The following is a 12370-nucleotide window of genomic DNA, read 5'->3' as shown; positions in this document are numbered from 1 at the left end:
ACCTTTGCCAAGTCATCGGGCCTCAAAGCCTGGTCTGTGAAATGGGTATTAGGGGACCACACGGCTGTGGGTTGTCATGGCGACTGAAACATCACATAGGAAGTTCTTAGGGCCGTGTCCAGCACTTAGTAAGCTCTTAGCTTGTCACCGTGCACTACCCTCACATGGGGCACACAGCTCGTGTCTGCTGAGGAACGTAGTGCTGAGAGAAAGACCTGCACATGGTGAGGCAGCAAAGGAGAGGCTGCAGAAGGCTCCAGTGAACAGGTGGGAAGGCCTCCCCTCCAGAGCCCAGGCCGGTGGGAAGCCAGCTCAACAATGCCGACCTCAGGACTGCCAAGTTGGTAGTCAGTTGTCTTTGGATGTTACTTTGGCGCCACCTGCTGGCTGCTGTGTGCCTCACACCACATCCCAGTCAGCACTCAGGCAACCCAGACATGGGGTTCCCTGTATTTTCAGGCCTGTGGGACTCACAGCTCACCTCACCTTCCTGGCACATGGGGGACCTTCTTGAGTCTACAGAAAGCTCCTGGCCCAGCCGCATTAGAGTCAGCACTTGCTCAAGTTACCAATTCCCCACTTCTTCCCTGTGAGACACACTAAGAGACACAGTGAGGCCTTCTTGGACGCAGGCACTGCAAACACAAGGGAAACTTCTCCCAGCAGCAAGAAGAAGAGGAGCTGGAGAGAGAGAGGAAACGACAGGGCATGGGCAGTGGACCGGAAAGGTGAACCCCAGTGCAGAAGGCCCACTACGGCAGGGGTAGGGGCTCAAGTTCATCGTTCGGATGCTCCTAGGGGACCTCTACCTGCCCTTGGGTGCCGAGTTCATGATATTGTTGTAAAAAGGAAGTAGGGGACACATGGAGGCACAAACCAGGAACATTTATTAGCAAAGCAAATATAGAAAGGTAGTAGTATACAACTTAGGGCTGGGGGGCCCAGAATTCCCCCCCCCCCAATTTGTCCCTCCAGAGGAGCCTGGGGTGTTTATCCTGCACCCCAGGTTGGTTGCGAACACGCTCCCAGGAACTCAGTGTCCCCGGTACACCCCAGGCGTGCATCCTCACCAAGCCTCTCTCACCAGGGCAGCTCTGAGCCCCACCATTCAAGGGCAGCCACAGACAGAAGCTACCTAGGCAGCCCCATGGAAGCTCAAAGTGTGATCCCTGGACAGCAGCCTCAACCACCCTCGGGGAACTTGCTAGAAATACACATTCTTGATCCCTGTCTGTCCCAGACTTGCTGAGCCAAAGCCCTGGAGGTGGGGCCTGGCAAGCTGCCCCCTAACAGGTGGCTCTGCTACAGGTTAAGGCCAAGCACCTCCGACCTAGGAGCAAACACTGGAGTGACCAACAGCCTCGGCTGGCAGCCGTTTTCCAGGTAAGGAAACTGGGAAGCAGAGTGGCAGCTGTGATCTCAGGATCCACAATCGCAGCTGCGGGGTCTGGGACCTGGGCAGATGAGGGCTGGTGCCTCTCTCTACCACACAGGCCTGAGCGCCACTTGCCTGGGATCTAGGTATGGGGGGGGGGTGGAGAATTAGGTCCCAACGTTCCCCTCCCCACACCTCTACCTGGCTCCACTTTCTGCACCAAAGGCCTCCACCTGGTGCCTCCAAATGGCCCTCAAAGCACTTCTGGGAAGCCTGCCAAGCTGGTACCCGTCTCTTGGCTCCCAGCTGCCCTTGTGGCCTCCACTGGGGCTAGTCCTCCTCACCCCTAGCCTCCAGGTAGCAGGGCCAGGGGAGAGATCCAAAGCAGTTTCCCACTGGGAAAGGCTGGGAGGCCTGGGCTAACACCCCCACCCTCAGTCTTTGTGCCTGGCCTTGGGATGGCACTTTGCATGGCTTACCCTCTGCCTCCTCCGGCCTCCTCCCCCTCCCTTCTGCTCCCACTCCATCTGCTGCTCCTCCTGACTAGGCTCCACCCCCTCTCCCCCCCCCCCCCCCCCGCCGTTGGCACAGTAGGAAAAGAGAACAGGATGGTCTATTTTTATCCTGGGATGTTGCTGGGGGCGGAGAAGGGGCACCATCTGACAGAGCAGCAGCAGCTCAAGGAGCAGTGGGGAGGTCAGAAGGCACCGGAAGTCCCAGCCTCTCCCGGTAAGGAGCTAGACACATAGGTTCCAGAGGGTCAGTCCAGCTCGGTGGGGGAGAGGGGGACGGCTTAAACTCAGGGCCTGGGTACTACCATCCCTCAGCTTTTTCACTCGAGGCAAGCACTCTACCACTTGAGCCACAGCTCCCCTCCTGTTTATGGAGAGGGCAATTGGGGATAAAAGTCTCCCACTTCCCCGCCCTGGCTGCCTTTGTGTGGTGATCCTCAGATCTCAGCCTCCTGAGCAGCTAGTCATAGGAAATGAGCTCCGGGCCCATCCCCTCCCCTCCTTCCCCCCCCCCCCCCCCGCCCGCATCTTTTCTCCCTCCATAAAAAGCAGCAGAGCTGCAGAAGCCCTCTGCCTGGGAAGGCTGACTGGGAGGACAGGACAGGAGGAAAAGTGGGGAGAAAGCCTTTTCTTTTTTCTTTTTTTAACAAAGCTGATACCAAATGTGAGCACCCACATAGGATCTGCCCCGAGGGGCAGCCGCTGGAGGACATTCTTTATCTCAGAAAATGCCCTCATTCTGAGCGGCTGACAGCAAATTAAACGGCTCATGTCACCCAGCACGTCCACCCCCGGTTTTCCTTTTACATGTTTGATGATTTTTTAATTACATAAGCATTATGCCAATTGACTCTCCTTTGGAAAAAATAATGAAGCATTATGGGAAAGCTAGGTCTCCCCTGGCCCAGACATTACTGCTCTCACATGTAAGTTTTCAGTGCATCTTTCCAGGGCCCTTGTTTTGCCTACATAAATTATATACGTTTTATATGTATAATATAGTGTATATAGTATATATACCCTATATATAGTATTCACATCTATGTCCACAGATATCCTTCTCTCTGCAGCGGTGTGCCCATGATACACCATGTTGCATACAGTCGTGCATTGTGGTGCTTTAAGTTTCCGGACTTGCCGCCTGCCTTCTTGACAGTGGGTGCAGTCCGCCCCCCACACGTGGTGCTGTGGTGGCATCAGGACCCATCTCAGAGCACTGAGCCGCTGGGCTGGGTCAGAAGGTTTGATGGGTGCTACCCGGTGCCCCCCCACACACCCTCCCAGTCTTTCCTCCACCTTCAAAAGCAAGTGGTGAGATTGGATGGCTCCAGGACAGGCATGGAAGTTCTAGAAGGTGAACTGTGGTCTGTGTCTGTGCTAGGGCCCCACCAGTGCCCGCCTGCGGCGACTCCAGGCTCTCCAGCCCTGTGCCCCATGCATGCTGGCGGGAAGGCCGCGTCCCGGCAGACCCGGCCTCACTGCCTCTCCTGCACTGAGATGCGGCTCTCTTTGCCATCCTCCTGGGTAACGGGCTGGCACCCGAGCAAGGTCTCCTGCACGGGGGCTGCAGGGTTGTGGCCGGGGATGTCCTCCATCTCCACGGGGCCCTTCCATGCGTCCTGAAGGTGGAGGGCCTGGGGAAGCCCAGGGGTGGGGTCAGCCCAGCCACGGGGCCACCCAGCCCACCCCTGGGAAGGGGATCCCCTCCCCCAAATGGTGGGGCTGATTCCTTGGGTGCTTCCTGCCCCCTGCTGGCCACAGAGCAGGCAAAAAGAAGCTTCTAGAGTGGGGGCCAGTGGATCTGCCTCTCTGGTCCTCCACACTGGACCCAGACACAAGATCCAAGGCAAAAGTCGGGAGAGAATAAAGAAGAGCCTGGGTTAGGCTCGGCCAACGGTGCCAGGGTCAGCACCATGGGGGAAGGTGTGTGTGGACTGAAGGATTCTAGGCTGGCCCGGCATGGCGGGGGGGGGGGGCGGGCAGGGGGAGCAGGGGCCAGTCCTGCTGCCACCCCACTGGCCACAAAGACAGACCCTGAACCAATTCTCCTGCTCGTCTTCCCAGGTGATCAGAACCCCGCCCAGGGCACTAGAGCTGACCTACCTTAGCCTTCGGCTTCCTGACCGCCTTCCCTAGAGGGAAAAGGAAGAGCTGGGCATTGGGAAGGCCGGAGCGGCCTCCCTCCCCACCCTCTCCCCACCTGAAGACTCACGGACACAGACAGCTGCCACGGCGAGGGCGCACAGGAGGCCCATCACGACGGGGATGGCCAGCAGGGCTCTCCTCCGCGACGGGGGGCCTGGGGAAGCAGAGACCTGAGCACGGTCCACCCACAACGGTTCCCGCCTCCCCTGCAACACCGCGGTCCCCTGTCCACCTCACAACCCCTCCGGGGAATGAGCTCACCCACGCCCGCTCCCGATGTCCGCCACGTCATCTCCCTACGTCACCTGGCCCTCCGGCAGGTTCATAGTGGCTGACGCCATTTTTTTTAATGCTTTGAGATAGCTAGCAGTATTTTTAGTTGGGGGGGGGACAGGAGGGTTCATGTTTTAAAAATCTGGACACTATAGTCTCTTACCAGTAGGAAAGGCCACTCTGGGAGAAGCCAGCACCCACGGGGAGAACTGAGCAGCCGTGGTTGGCCAGCCCACTTCCCAACACGCCCCCCCTTGGACACTGGGGGCAGCTCCACTTACGTCTGAACCGTTCCATTTGTTACAGAACAATAGAGGGGGAGAGGAAAGTATTTCTTCTATCCAATCAATAAACAGTGGCCCACAGGTGACGCTCCCCCCCTCCCCATGTTTTAAATAAAATTTTATTGGAACCAGATTAGAATGGAGTGAATGGGGCAGAGGTCCTGTAAATGCAAGGTTGGATCCTGTCTTTATTTATTTCCAATTCTGCTGTTCATTATGATTTTTTTCCTGCTTCTTTGTGAGTTTATTTTTTTTTTAACATCGCATCAAAATCTTGGTTACTGCATTTGTATGGCACTATCCTAAATGCCCTGTCCCAATTGCCTCTCATACCTCACCCTGGTTCCAGGCCTGCAAAGAGGAAAGTCCATCTTGAGAAAAAGCAAAGAGAACATTCTATCTCACCCATGACCTTTCCCACTCATGAAACGACCTGTCTGGGTCTCTGTCGTTAATGGAGTTTGCAGTCTGTGCTCAAGCCAGCCTTCCTCATTCTGAAATCAAAACTGAGGCTTATGGGGGGGGGGGGAGGGAGGGAGGGCAATGCCACAACCTGCTGCTATCTAAAGACGGGGTGGCAGGCGGCAGCCTTGGAGGGCCGCCGAGTTGCAAGAAGCCATGCTAGACGCCTGCACCAACCTATAGGAGACACTGTGCTCACCCCATCTCATAGATGAAGAAATGAGACTCCAAGTGGCTTGCCCAGGCTTTCAAGGTAAGCGGCAAAGCTGAAATACCCCGCCCCAACCTGCTTCCACTTCACCGACACACACCCCCCCCTCAGTCTCTGTGTGCCTCAGTCTCCCCTTCTCCCAGACTCACCACAGATAACGTCGGACTGCTTAGTTCCTTGCTGCAGCGTCACCAGGTCTCTGGCGTCACAGCTGTGCAAAGACACACGTGCATATGTGTTGGTGTGTGTGTGTGTATACACATGCATACATAAAAAGGAATAGTATGGTTTCCAACCAGAAGAGAGAGGCAGTCAATTATCAGCAAGTCCAGGTCCACTGAGCACGCATGCATTTCAGGCAGCAGCCCATGTTGGTTATTAAGGAATGCCGGGAACTCATAAGTGCATAGGAAAGGTTATTCTACATCTTAAAGAGTAGTAAATAGGAAAGTGGATAATGAATGCCAGCTCTGAATGAATGCCAGCTCTGATGAATGCCAGGATGAAGTTCATAGCTGCAAAGGCTGGAAGGGGGAGACCATGAGGTCTGTTTAAGGCAGGGCAGCAACAGCAGATAATTCTGTGTCAGGCGGGGTTAGGGGGACGGCTCTTCAGAGAATTGGAGGGTGCAGGACAATTGAAAGATGTCCAGCGGTAGCCAAAGCCGGAAATGTCCCACAGGAAGCAAAACTGGTTCCGGTCAAGAAGAGCTGGTTTAAGGGTCTTCTGGGAAGATTTCTGGATGGGAAGCTGTGTATAGAGAGTACCACAGGATGTCAAGCCGAAGTGCACCGCCGCTAAGTGGGACAGTGTGCGGGAGGGTGGGCGGGGGGGGGGGGCATGCAGGTGGCATGAGGAGTCTATGGGAAACCAGATGCTGATCTTCAAGCCAGATGACCTAACTAGTGAGGGGTCAGCAAGCTCAGGGAAGGAGAGATTGTAGAATGCCCCGCTAGGAGCTGCCACATGAAAGAGGACACCTGGAAGAATGGGGTAGGAGACAGAGAAGATTATGGCAAAGGAAAAACCATTAAAGGTGGGAGATGAAGAGGAGCTTTAAAGCACAGACTTCATTCAGCCTTACATAAGAGCATTTAGGTTACAAAATGTGCATGCTCAAATGCAGGGCCTTGTGCTCTTGCTTGACTTTTTTTTTTGCTTAAGGCTGGCACTCTACCACTTGAGCCACAGCTCCACTTGTAGCTTCTTGGTGGTTAATTGAAGAGAAGAATCGCATGGACTTTTCTGCCTGGACTGGCCTTGAACCATGATCTTCAGCTCCCAGCCTCTTGAGTAACCAGGATTGCAGGTGTGAGCCACAGTACCCGGCTTACAAAACATACTCCTATGTCTTCATCTTCAAGCCTTGAGAAAGGAAGTCATTCTCCTCTTCCAGATAAGGATGCCAAGGCTCAGAGGGGCGACAGTTGCTACCAGCAGCCTGAAGGTCAGTGTACATGGATCAGACCCTAGAATGGGAGCCTCAAGTCCCCAGGTGACTCTCACCAGTGAAGAGCCATTGAACAATGACGATGCAAGGCACTGATCCAGGTATAGGGGACAGATCAAAGAAAAGAAAACACCGTGTCTGAGACCAGATGCTGGTGGCTCACACCTGTCTTCCTAGCTACTCAGGAGGCTGAGATCTGAGGACCTTGATTCAAAGCCAGTCCAGGCAAGAAAGTCCCTGAGACTCTTATCTCCAAATAAGCACAAAAAAAACAAAAAAGCCAGAAGTGGGGCTGTGGCTCAGTGGTAGAGCACTAACCTTGAGCACAAAAGCTCAGGGACAGCACCCAGACTCTGAGTTAAAGCCCCAGGGTGAGCACAAAAACAAAACAAGTGGTGTGGTAGTGACTGTCATCTTAACTATGAGGGAGTTGTCAGTAGGACCACAATATGAGGCTGCATGGGTCAGGGGGAAGCACAAGACTCTATATGGAAAAAAATAACTAAAAGAAAAACATCTCAATGTGGGGCTCAGTGGGGCTCAGTGGTAGGGTGCCTGGGATGGAGGAGACGGAGCAGGACCATGCCCGAGAAATAGAACCACAGATGTGAGTGACCCGGTCCAGGGAGGGCCGGCAAGGCGATTAGAGAGGAAAGCCCAGAACAACGCCCCAGAAAACCAGTTAGGAAGCATGAAGGAAGCAGAAAGCTGAGGAAGGGAAGCCGGGGCAGGAGAGTAATCAGAAGACCCCGAGAACACAAAGAATGGGAGATCAGCAGTGTCAACTACACCGAGAGCAGACATGAGCAAAGCAGAAAGGGTCAAACGCAAGGTCACTCCACAGACAGTTCACAAGTGGGTGAGTGTGCGCAGCCACGGAGGAACAGAGATGGTAGAGCAGGCATCTGGAGAGACAAAGGCAGCTGGTCCTTGTACCTTGTCCAGGGGCGACACACTTCAGAGGCAGATGAGTCATTGGAGAAGAAGCCAGCAGGGCAAGGTTCACACACCGTGTCATCCATCTCTGTAGCTGGGAACGGGGTAGGAGAGTACATTAACCACCTCAGTGGCCCACGTGTCTAGCTCTTGGGGGAACCAGTGAACAGGCAGGACAGGAAGAGCTGCTGCCTGGAGCTCCTTGCCCCTCAGGGCTGCAGCTCAGCAGGGCTTCTCCCATCCCTTCCCTCTGCAGGCACCAATGCTTGGCTGGAAGCAGAAGGGAGAAGATCCCGTTCTCCGCTCAGGAGCCTCCAGCCCCTCCACCTCTGGGGCTACATGCCAACTGTGTCAACTGCCCAGATCGCCTTTGGGCAAGATCTCCTGGCTCTCATCTCCCACCCCTAGGGCTGATTCCCAGATGGGCCACTAACCAATCTGCTTGACGCCAAAGCCAGGGCCACACAGGGTGTGCAGGGCACAGCTCTCACATGCATGGCCCATACAATGTTGACCCTCCTCGCAGGTACAAACGGTGTCTGTCTCTGCTGTGCCTTCCTTCAGGATCCGGAGCCCTAGATCTGAGTAGAGAGCAGAAGAAAGGATGGGAACCCCTTTGCTGGGCTGAGTTTGGCTAGCTCTTCACAATGCCTTAGACCTTTTCCAAATACAGGTAACAACTTATTTAAGAAAAGATCCTGCTTAGCAGCTAACACTAAGCCCTGGACTCAATGTCTAGTACAGCCAAAAACAAAAAAAAGGAAGTCAGTCAAGCCAACCAGTTGACCAATCAGAACCGACTGGCTACTGCGATCTGAGTTGCTGTGTGGTCAGGAATATTAGCTAACCTGTAAGCCCCTCCCCTGCTAGCCCACCTACTGGAGTCACAGTATCTGTGCTGGTGACAGCGGGTGTCTCGGTTCCAGGCATCTGAGAATTCTCCTTGGCTGCATGGCTGGCATTGTGTCTCAGTGGATTCAGTGCATTCATTCACCACATTCTTTCCTGGAAAACATCAGGAACTATGGCATCTCTGGCCGCTCAATGAATCACATCCTCTACTGAGAGCAGGGGGCTCAGAGATGAATGTCTCCGACTCTCTGTGATCTGGTTGGGGAAAATGGAAGAGATAGGACCCCAAAGGAGAGAAGGCAGAGGTTTCCCTGGCAGAGAGAGAGCCTAGAACATTCTGACAGCTGGGCAGAGTGGGGGAAATGGGTTGTTTTAGACCCGAGTTCACGGTGGGTCTTCATCTGCCAGCAAACCCAGAGGGATCCCATTGTGGGCCTAGAGGGTTGGCATCTCACCTGGTGGGCACAAATCACAGCACTGGTTGTTCAGTAGGTACTGATTTTCTCTGCACGCAGTGGTTGGCTCTGCATAGACCTGAAAACACAATTGTGCAATTGGTAAGGATCTTGAAGTCTCTGCTGTTGCCTCCTTGGTGGGAAGGTTAAAAGTCAGCCAGGACAGACGCCGCCACCGATGCAGAAGTCCAAAGCTAAAAATGGAGCCCCGCAGAGTACCGGGTATGTTTGTTTTCATCTAAACTGTCAAAAGAATCTGACTGTGAAAGAGTCCAGATGATCATTCTGGTGTTTTACAAAAGCCATAGCACTGGATTCTCTAAACGAATGGAGCTGCTTAACTCCTGGGTCTCCTCTTCCCCAAGATCCAGTAGGACCTGGAGTCTTCAGTACCTCCCCCGGGAAGTCCTGAGGGCTAGCTGGCTTCAGTTCCACCTCCTCGTTCTTCTTCCCTTCCTTCCCTCTCCACGCTCGTCTCCATCTCCACATCATCGTTCACTCGGCCCCTCCCCTATAAACTGCTAAGATTGTGAAGTTAGAAAGGTGAACCCAGCTTCCGTTTTAGTGGTGAGAGGATGGATCTAGTGCCTGGAGTTCCCCTGGAACAGAAACCAAAGATCTTAACATACCCTCTTTTCTCCATCAACTTAGTTTAGACGTCATTTCAGTGACATCCGGGTAGCAATCATGCTATTAATTGTGCCTTGCTAATTTAATTACATTTCTTTTAAATGAAAGCCTTATATCTTTGCTAGTATCACTTCCCATAAATAAAAGGAAACTCTAAAAATAAATCCAGCAGAAACAAAACATTGACATTAAATCCCAGTTGGTTGCTTTGCTGGCAGAAAGTCAGCCCTCCACCTCAGCCTACTCTTAATTTTGGTTCTAAAAAGGACTCACAAGCCTTTGAGAGGTGTTAACTAGATTCTAGTTCCAGATTTCCTCCTTTAATAAATAAGAAAGAGCCTAGCTACTAAGGAGGCTGAGATCTGAGAGTCGAGGTTTGAAGCCTGCCTGGGCAAGAAAATCTGTTGATTAAGCAGCAACGTGTGTGTGTGTGCGCGCGCGCGTGCACGTGCCACACGCACACACGTGCACTCACACACAGTGAGAAATATTTTTAAAGAGAACTACACAGTGAGTCTGTGTTTTAGATCTAAGATCATCCTACACTCAGAGAACAGCCAATGAAAAGAGCAGAGAATCAGACTTTAGGTTCCAAACGTTGTAACACATACTAGTTAGTTTGTGACCCTCTTTTCCTTATTTCCTCAATGTGTTCCTCATTTCCTTATCTTTAGGATGGAAACAATAACATCGTCCCTGCAGGTAGGGTTGTAAAGATGAGGAACACTACACACACACAGCCTGGCACGGTGTTTAGCCATAGTAGGTGCTCATTCGCTGGCAGTTTGACTTCTCCTTACTGGGATGCCCAGCACCCTGGCTAACTGGCAGACTGCTAAGAATCCAGCTGACTGGTAGCTCTCTCGTTCAACTTAGGTTTCTGAGAAAATTACTCCATGCAATGCATCTTACCTCAACTAGGGAAGACTGCCTGGAGGGGGCATCCCAAGGCGCCACCCTCGGAACCAGAACTTGCCAACACACCTTCAGAGCAATCAAGTCCTTGGTCACATGAGAAAAACAGCAAGTTCCCAGACAACTTGTCATTTTCCACTCCTCATAGCTGTCTCACTGTTACCAAAGGCGTCAGGAGCAGGACTCCTGCCACATGACAGGAAGAGTCAGGAATCAGACAGATGTTGGCTCAGCCAGGCTGAACACTACCTAGCTAGGAGACCTTGGACAAAGCAACTCCCCTTTCTGAGCCTCAGGTAGCTCACCTGTATGAAGGAGTTGGGAGAAATCAGATAAAATAAGAGAACATTTGCAGTGTTTTGCTTAGTCTGATGTACAGGGAGACCCCGATAAACAGCACCTGTTACTGCTATCACAGCAATCTGGGTGCTACCTGCAGCCTAAGCTGGGGGGAAGGGGGATAAGGTCAGACTCTGCTCTTAAGGAGTCCTGACCACCCTTCCACATCTCCTCCCACAAGGCCCTTTGCTGCTTCTCTCCAGCTCCACCTTCTTCCGGCCTCCCTTCTCCCTGAGAACCACTGCCTGGAGTGAAAATGAAAGTTTGGGACCAGAGCAGTTTCCTCACTCACTTTTTGCTCACTACCAAATTCCCACACCAAGGGTCATTTTTCTGTCCAGGCCCCAGGCCAGAATCTATAGTCCCTGAGAGCAGGGGGAGGTTTGGGGGAGGGGTGCCTGGGGGCTAGGATGAGAAGGCCAGGTACATGGGGGATTCCCAGCCCTCAGAATGAGGAACTACAAAAATACATTTAAGCCCAAAGTGAGTCAATGTGAGCTTCTAAAAATCCCGGAGACATGCTTGGTTGGACCCCAGCCATTCTGGTGCTTGGAAAGACCCCTGCAGGTCTCTTAACCAAAGCTTTCTGTGGTCCCAAGACTTCCCTAACTCATCTTGAATTCAAGAGACAGATGCCTAACCTTAGAGATCTCCTCCTTGGTTTGGGGAGGAGGCCAGGTGTTAAGATCACCTTCCCTTCTCAAAAAGAAAAAGTAGCTGCGCCTGCACCCATTCCTTGTTTTCAACTGCCATGGAACAGGCAGCCCCAGCTGGCAAGGAAACGATAACCAGGAGAGACTGGCCTCTGTCCACAAGGGGAGAAGGGACTGGAAAGGGACAGGAAACAAGAGAGACCAGCCCCTTCCCTTGGCCGGCCTTCCTCCCTGCCCTCTGAAACCACTTCCAGGCTCCCTGCACAGCCCCCGAGGCTGCCCCAGAACCCACGCAGCTTGCTGATGGCACCGAGGTGGAGGCTCCACGCACTCCGCGGTGCCACCGTGGCACGGGCTGTGCCGGCAGTGCCCTCCCCACGGACCCTCTGTGGACTGCCCAAGATAGAGGGGAGGGGCAGCCTGTGTCCCGGGGACTCTGCCCAGCTCCCACGCCCCCAGGCGCTCCCCAAAACCATCGGGGACGTTCTCTTCCCCGAAGTCCTGCTTCTCCTCCCTTCCCACTCCCCACTCTCAAATCTCAGCCGCTCCCGGGGTGGCCGGGACAGAAACTACTCACCACTGTCAGCAAGCAGCACCAGAGGACGCCCTGCAGAGGCGGCAGCGGCGGCATCGCGGCAGCGGGAGGGAGGGAGCGCGGCCTGGGCGGGAGCGCGGCCAGGGCGGGGCCTCTAGTAGCCCCAGCCCCGCCCTGAGGCCCCGCCCCGGAAAGGGGCGTGGCCTGCGGGGACCAATCGCGGCCGCCCCCAGGTACTCACCGCTCGGGATTTCCCCGGGTCCTTCCCGGGAATCCGATTCTCCCCGGGGATCTTCGGGACGCGCTCCGCCCGGCTGGCCCCTGGCAAAGGTCAAGTGCCGGG

The 12370-nt window shown here is 53.9% G+C and overlaps 1 protein-coding gene across 1 annotated transcript; it reads right to left on the bottom strand.

Moving 5' to 3' along the window:
- Nucleotides 1-2546: 2546 nt before the first annotated feature.
- On the bottom strand, nt 2547-12128 carry Cd40 (CD40 molecule). Its single transcript, XM_048349539.1, has 9 exons — nt 12070-12128; nt 8956-9034; nt 8528-8653; nt 8083-8229; nt 7649-7742; nt 5412-5473; nt 4100-4186; nt 3991-4019; nt 2547-3521 (listed from the first exon to the last, which is right to left on the bottom strand). Exons 1-9 carry the CDS (start codon nt 12121-12123, stop codon nt 3363-3365), a joined length of 837 nt encoding a protein of 278 aa, XP_048205496.1. The 5' UTR covers nt 12124-12128; the 3' UTR covers nt 2547-3362.
- Between the last annotated feature and the right edge of the window lie 242 nt (nt 12129-12370).

The sequence above is a fragment of the Perognathus longimembris genome, chromosome 6 (genome assembly GCF_023159225.1).
Source record: "Perognathus longimembris pacificus isolate PPM17 chromosome 6, ASM2315922v1, whole genome shotgun sequence".
Taxonomy (NCBI): Eukaryota; Metazoa; Chordata; class Mammalia; order Rodentia; family Heteromyidae; genus Perognathus; species Perognathus longimembris.
Note: the sequence above shows the minus strand (reverse complement) of the source record. Positions and strands in the feature narration are given on the sequence as shown.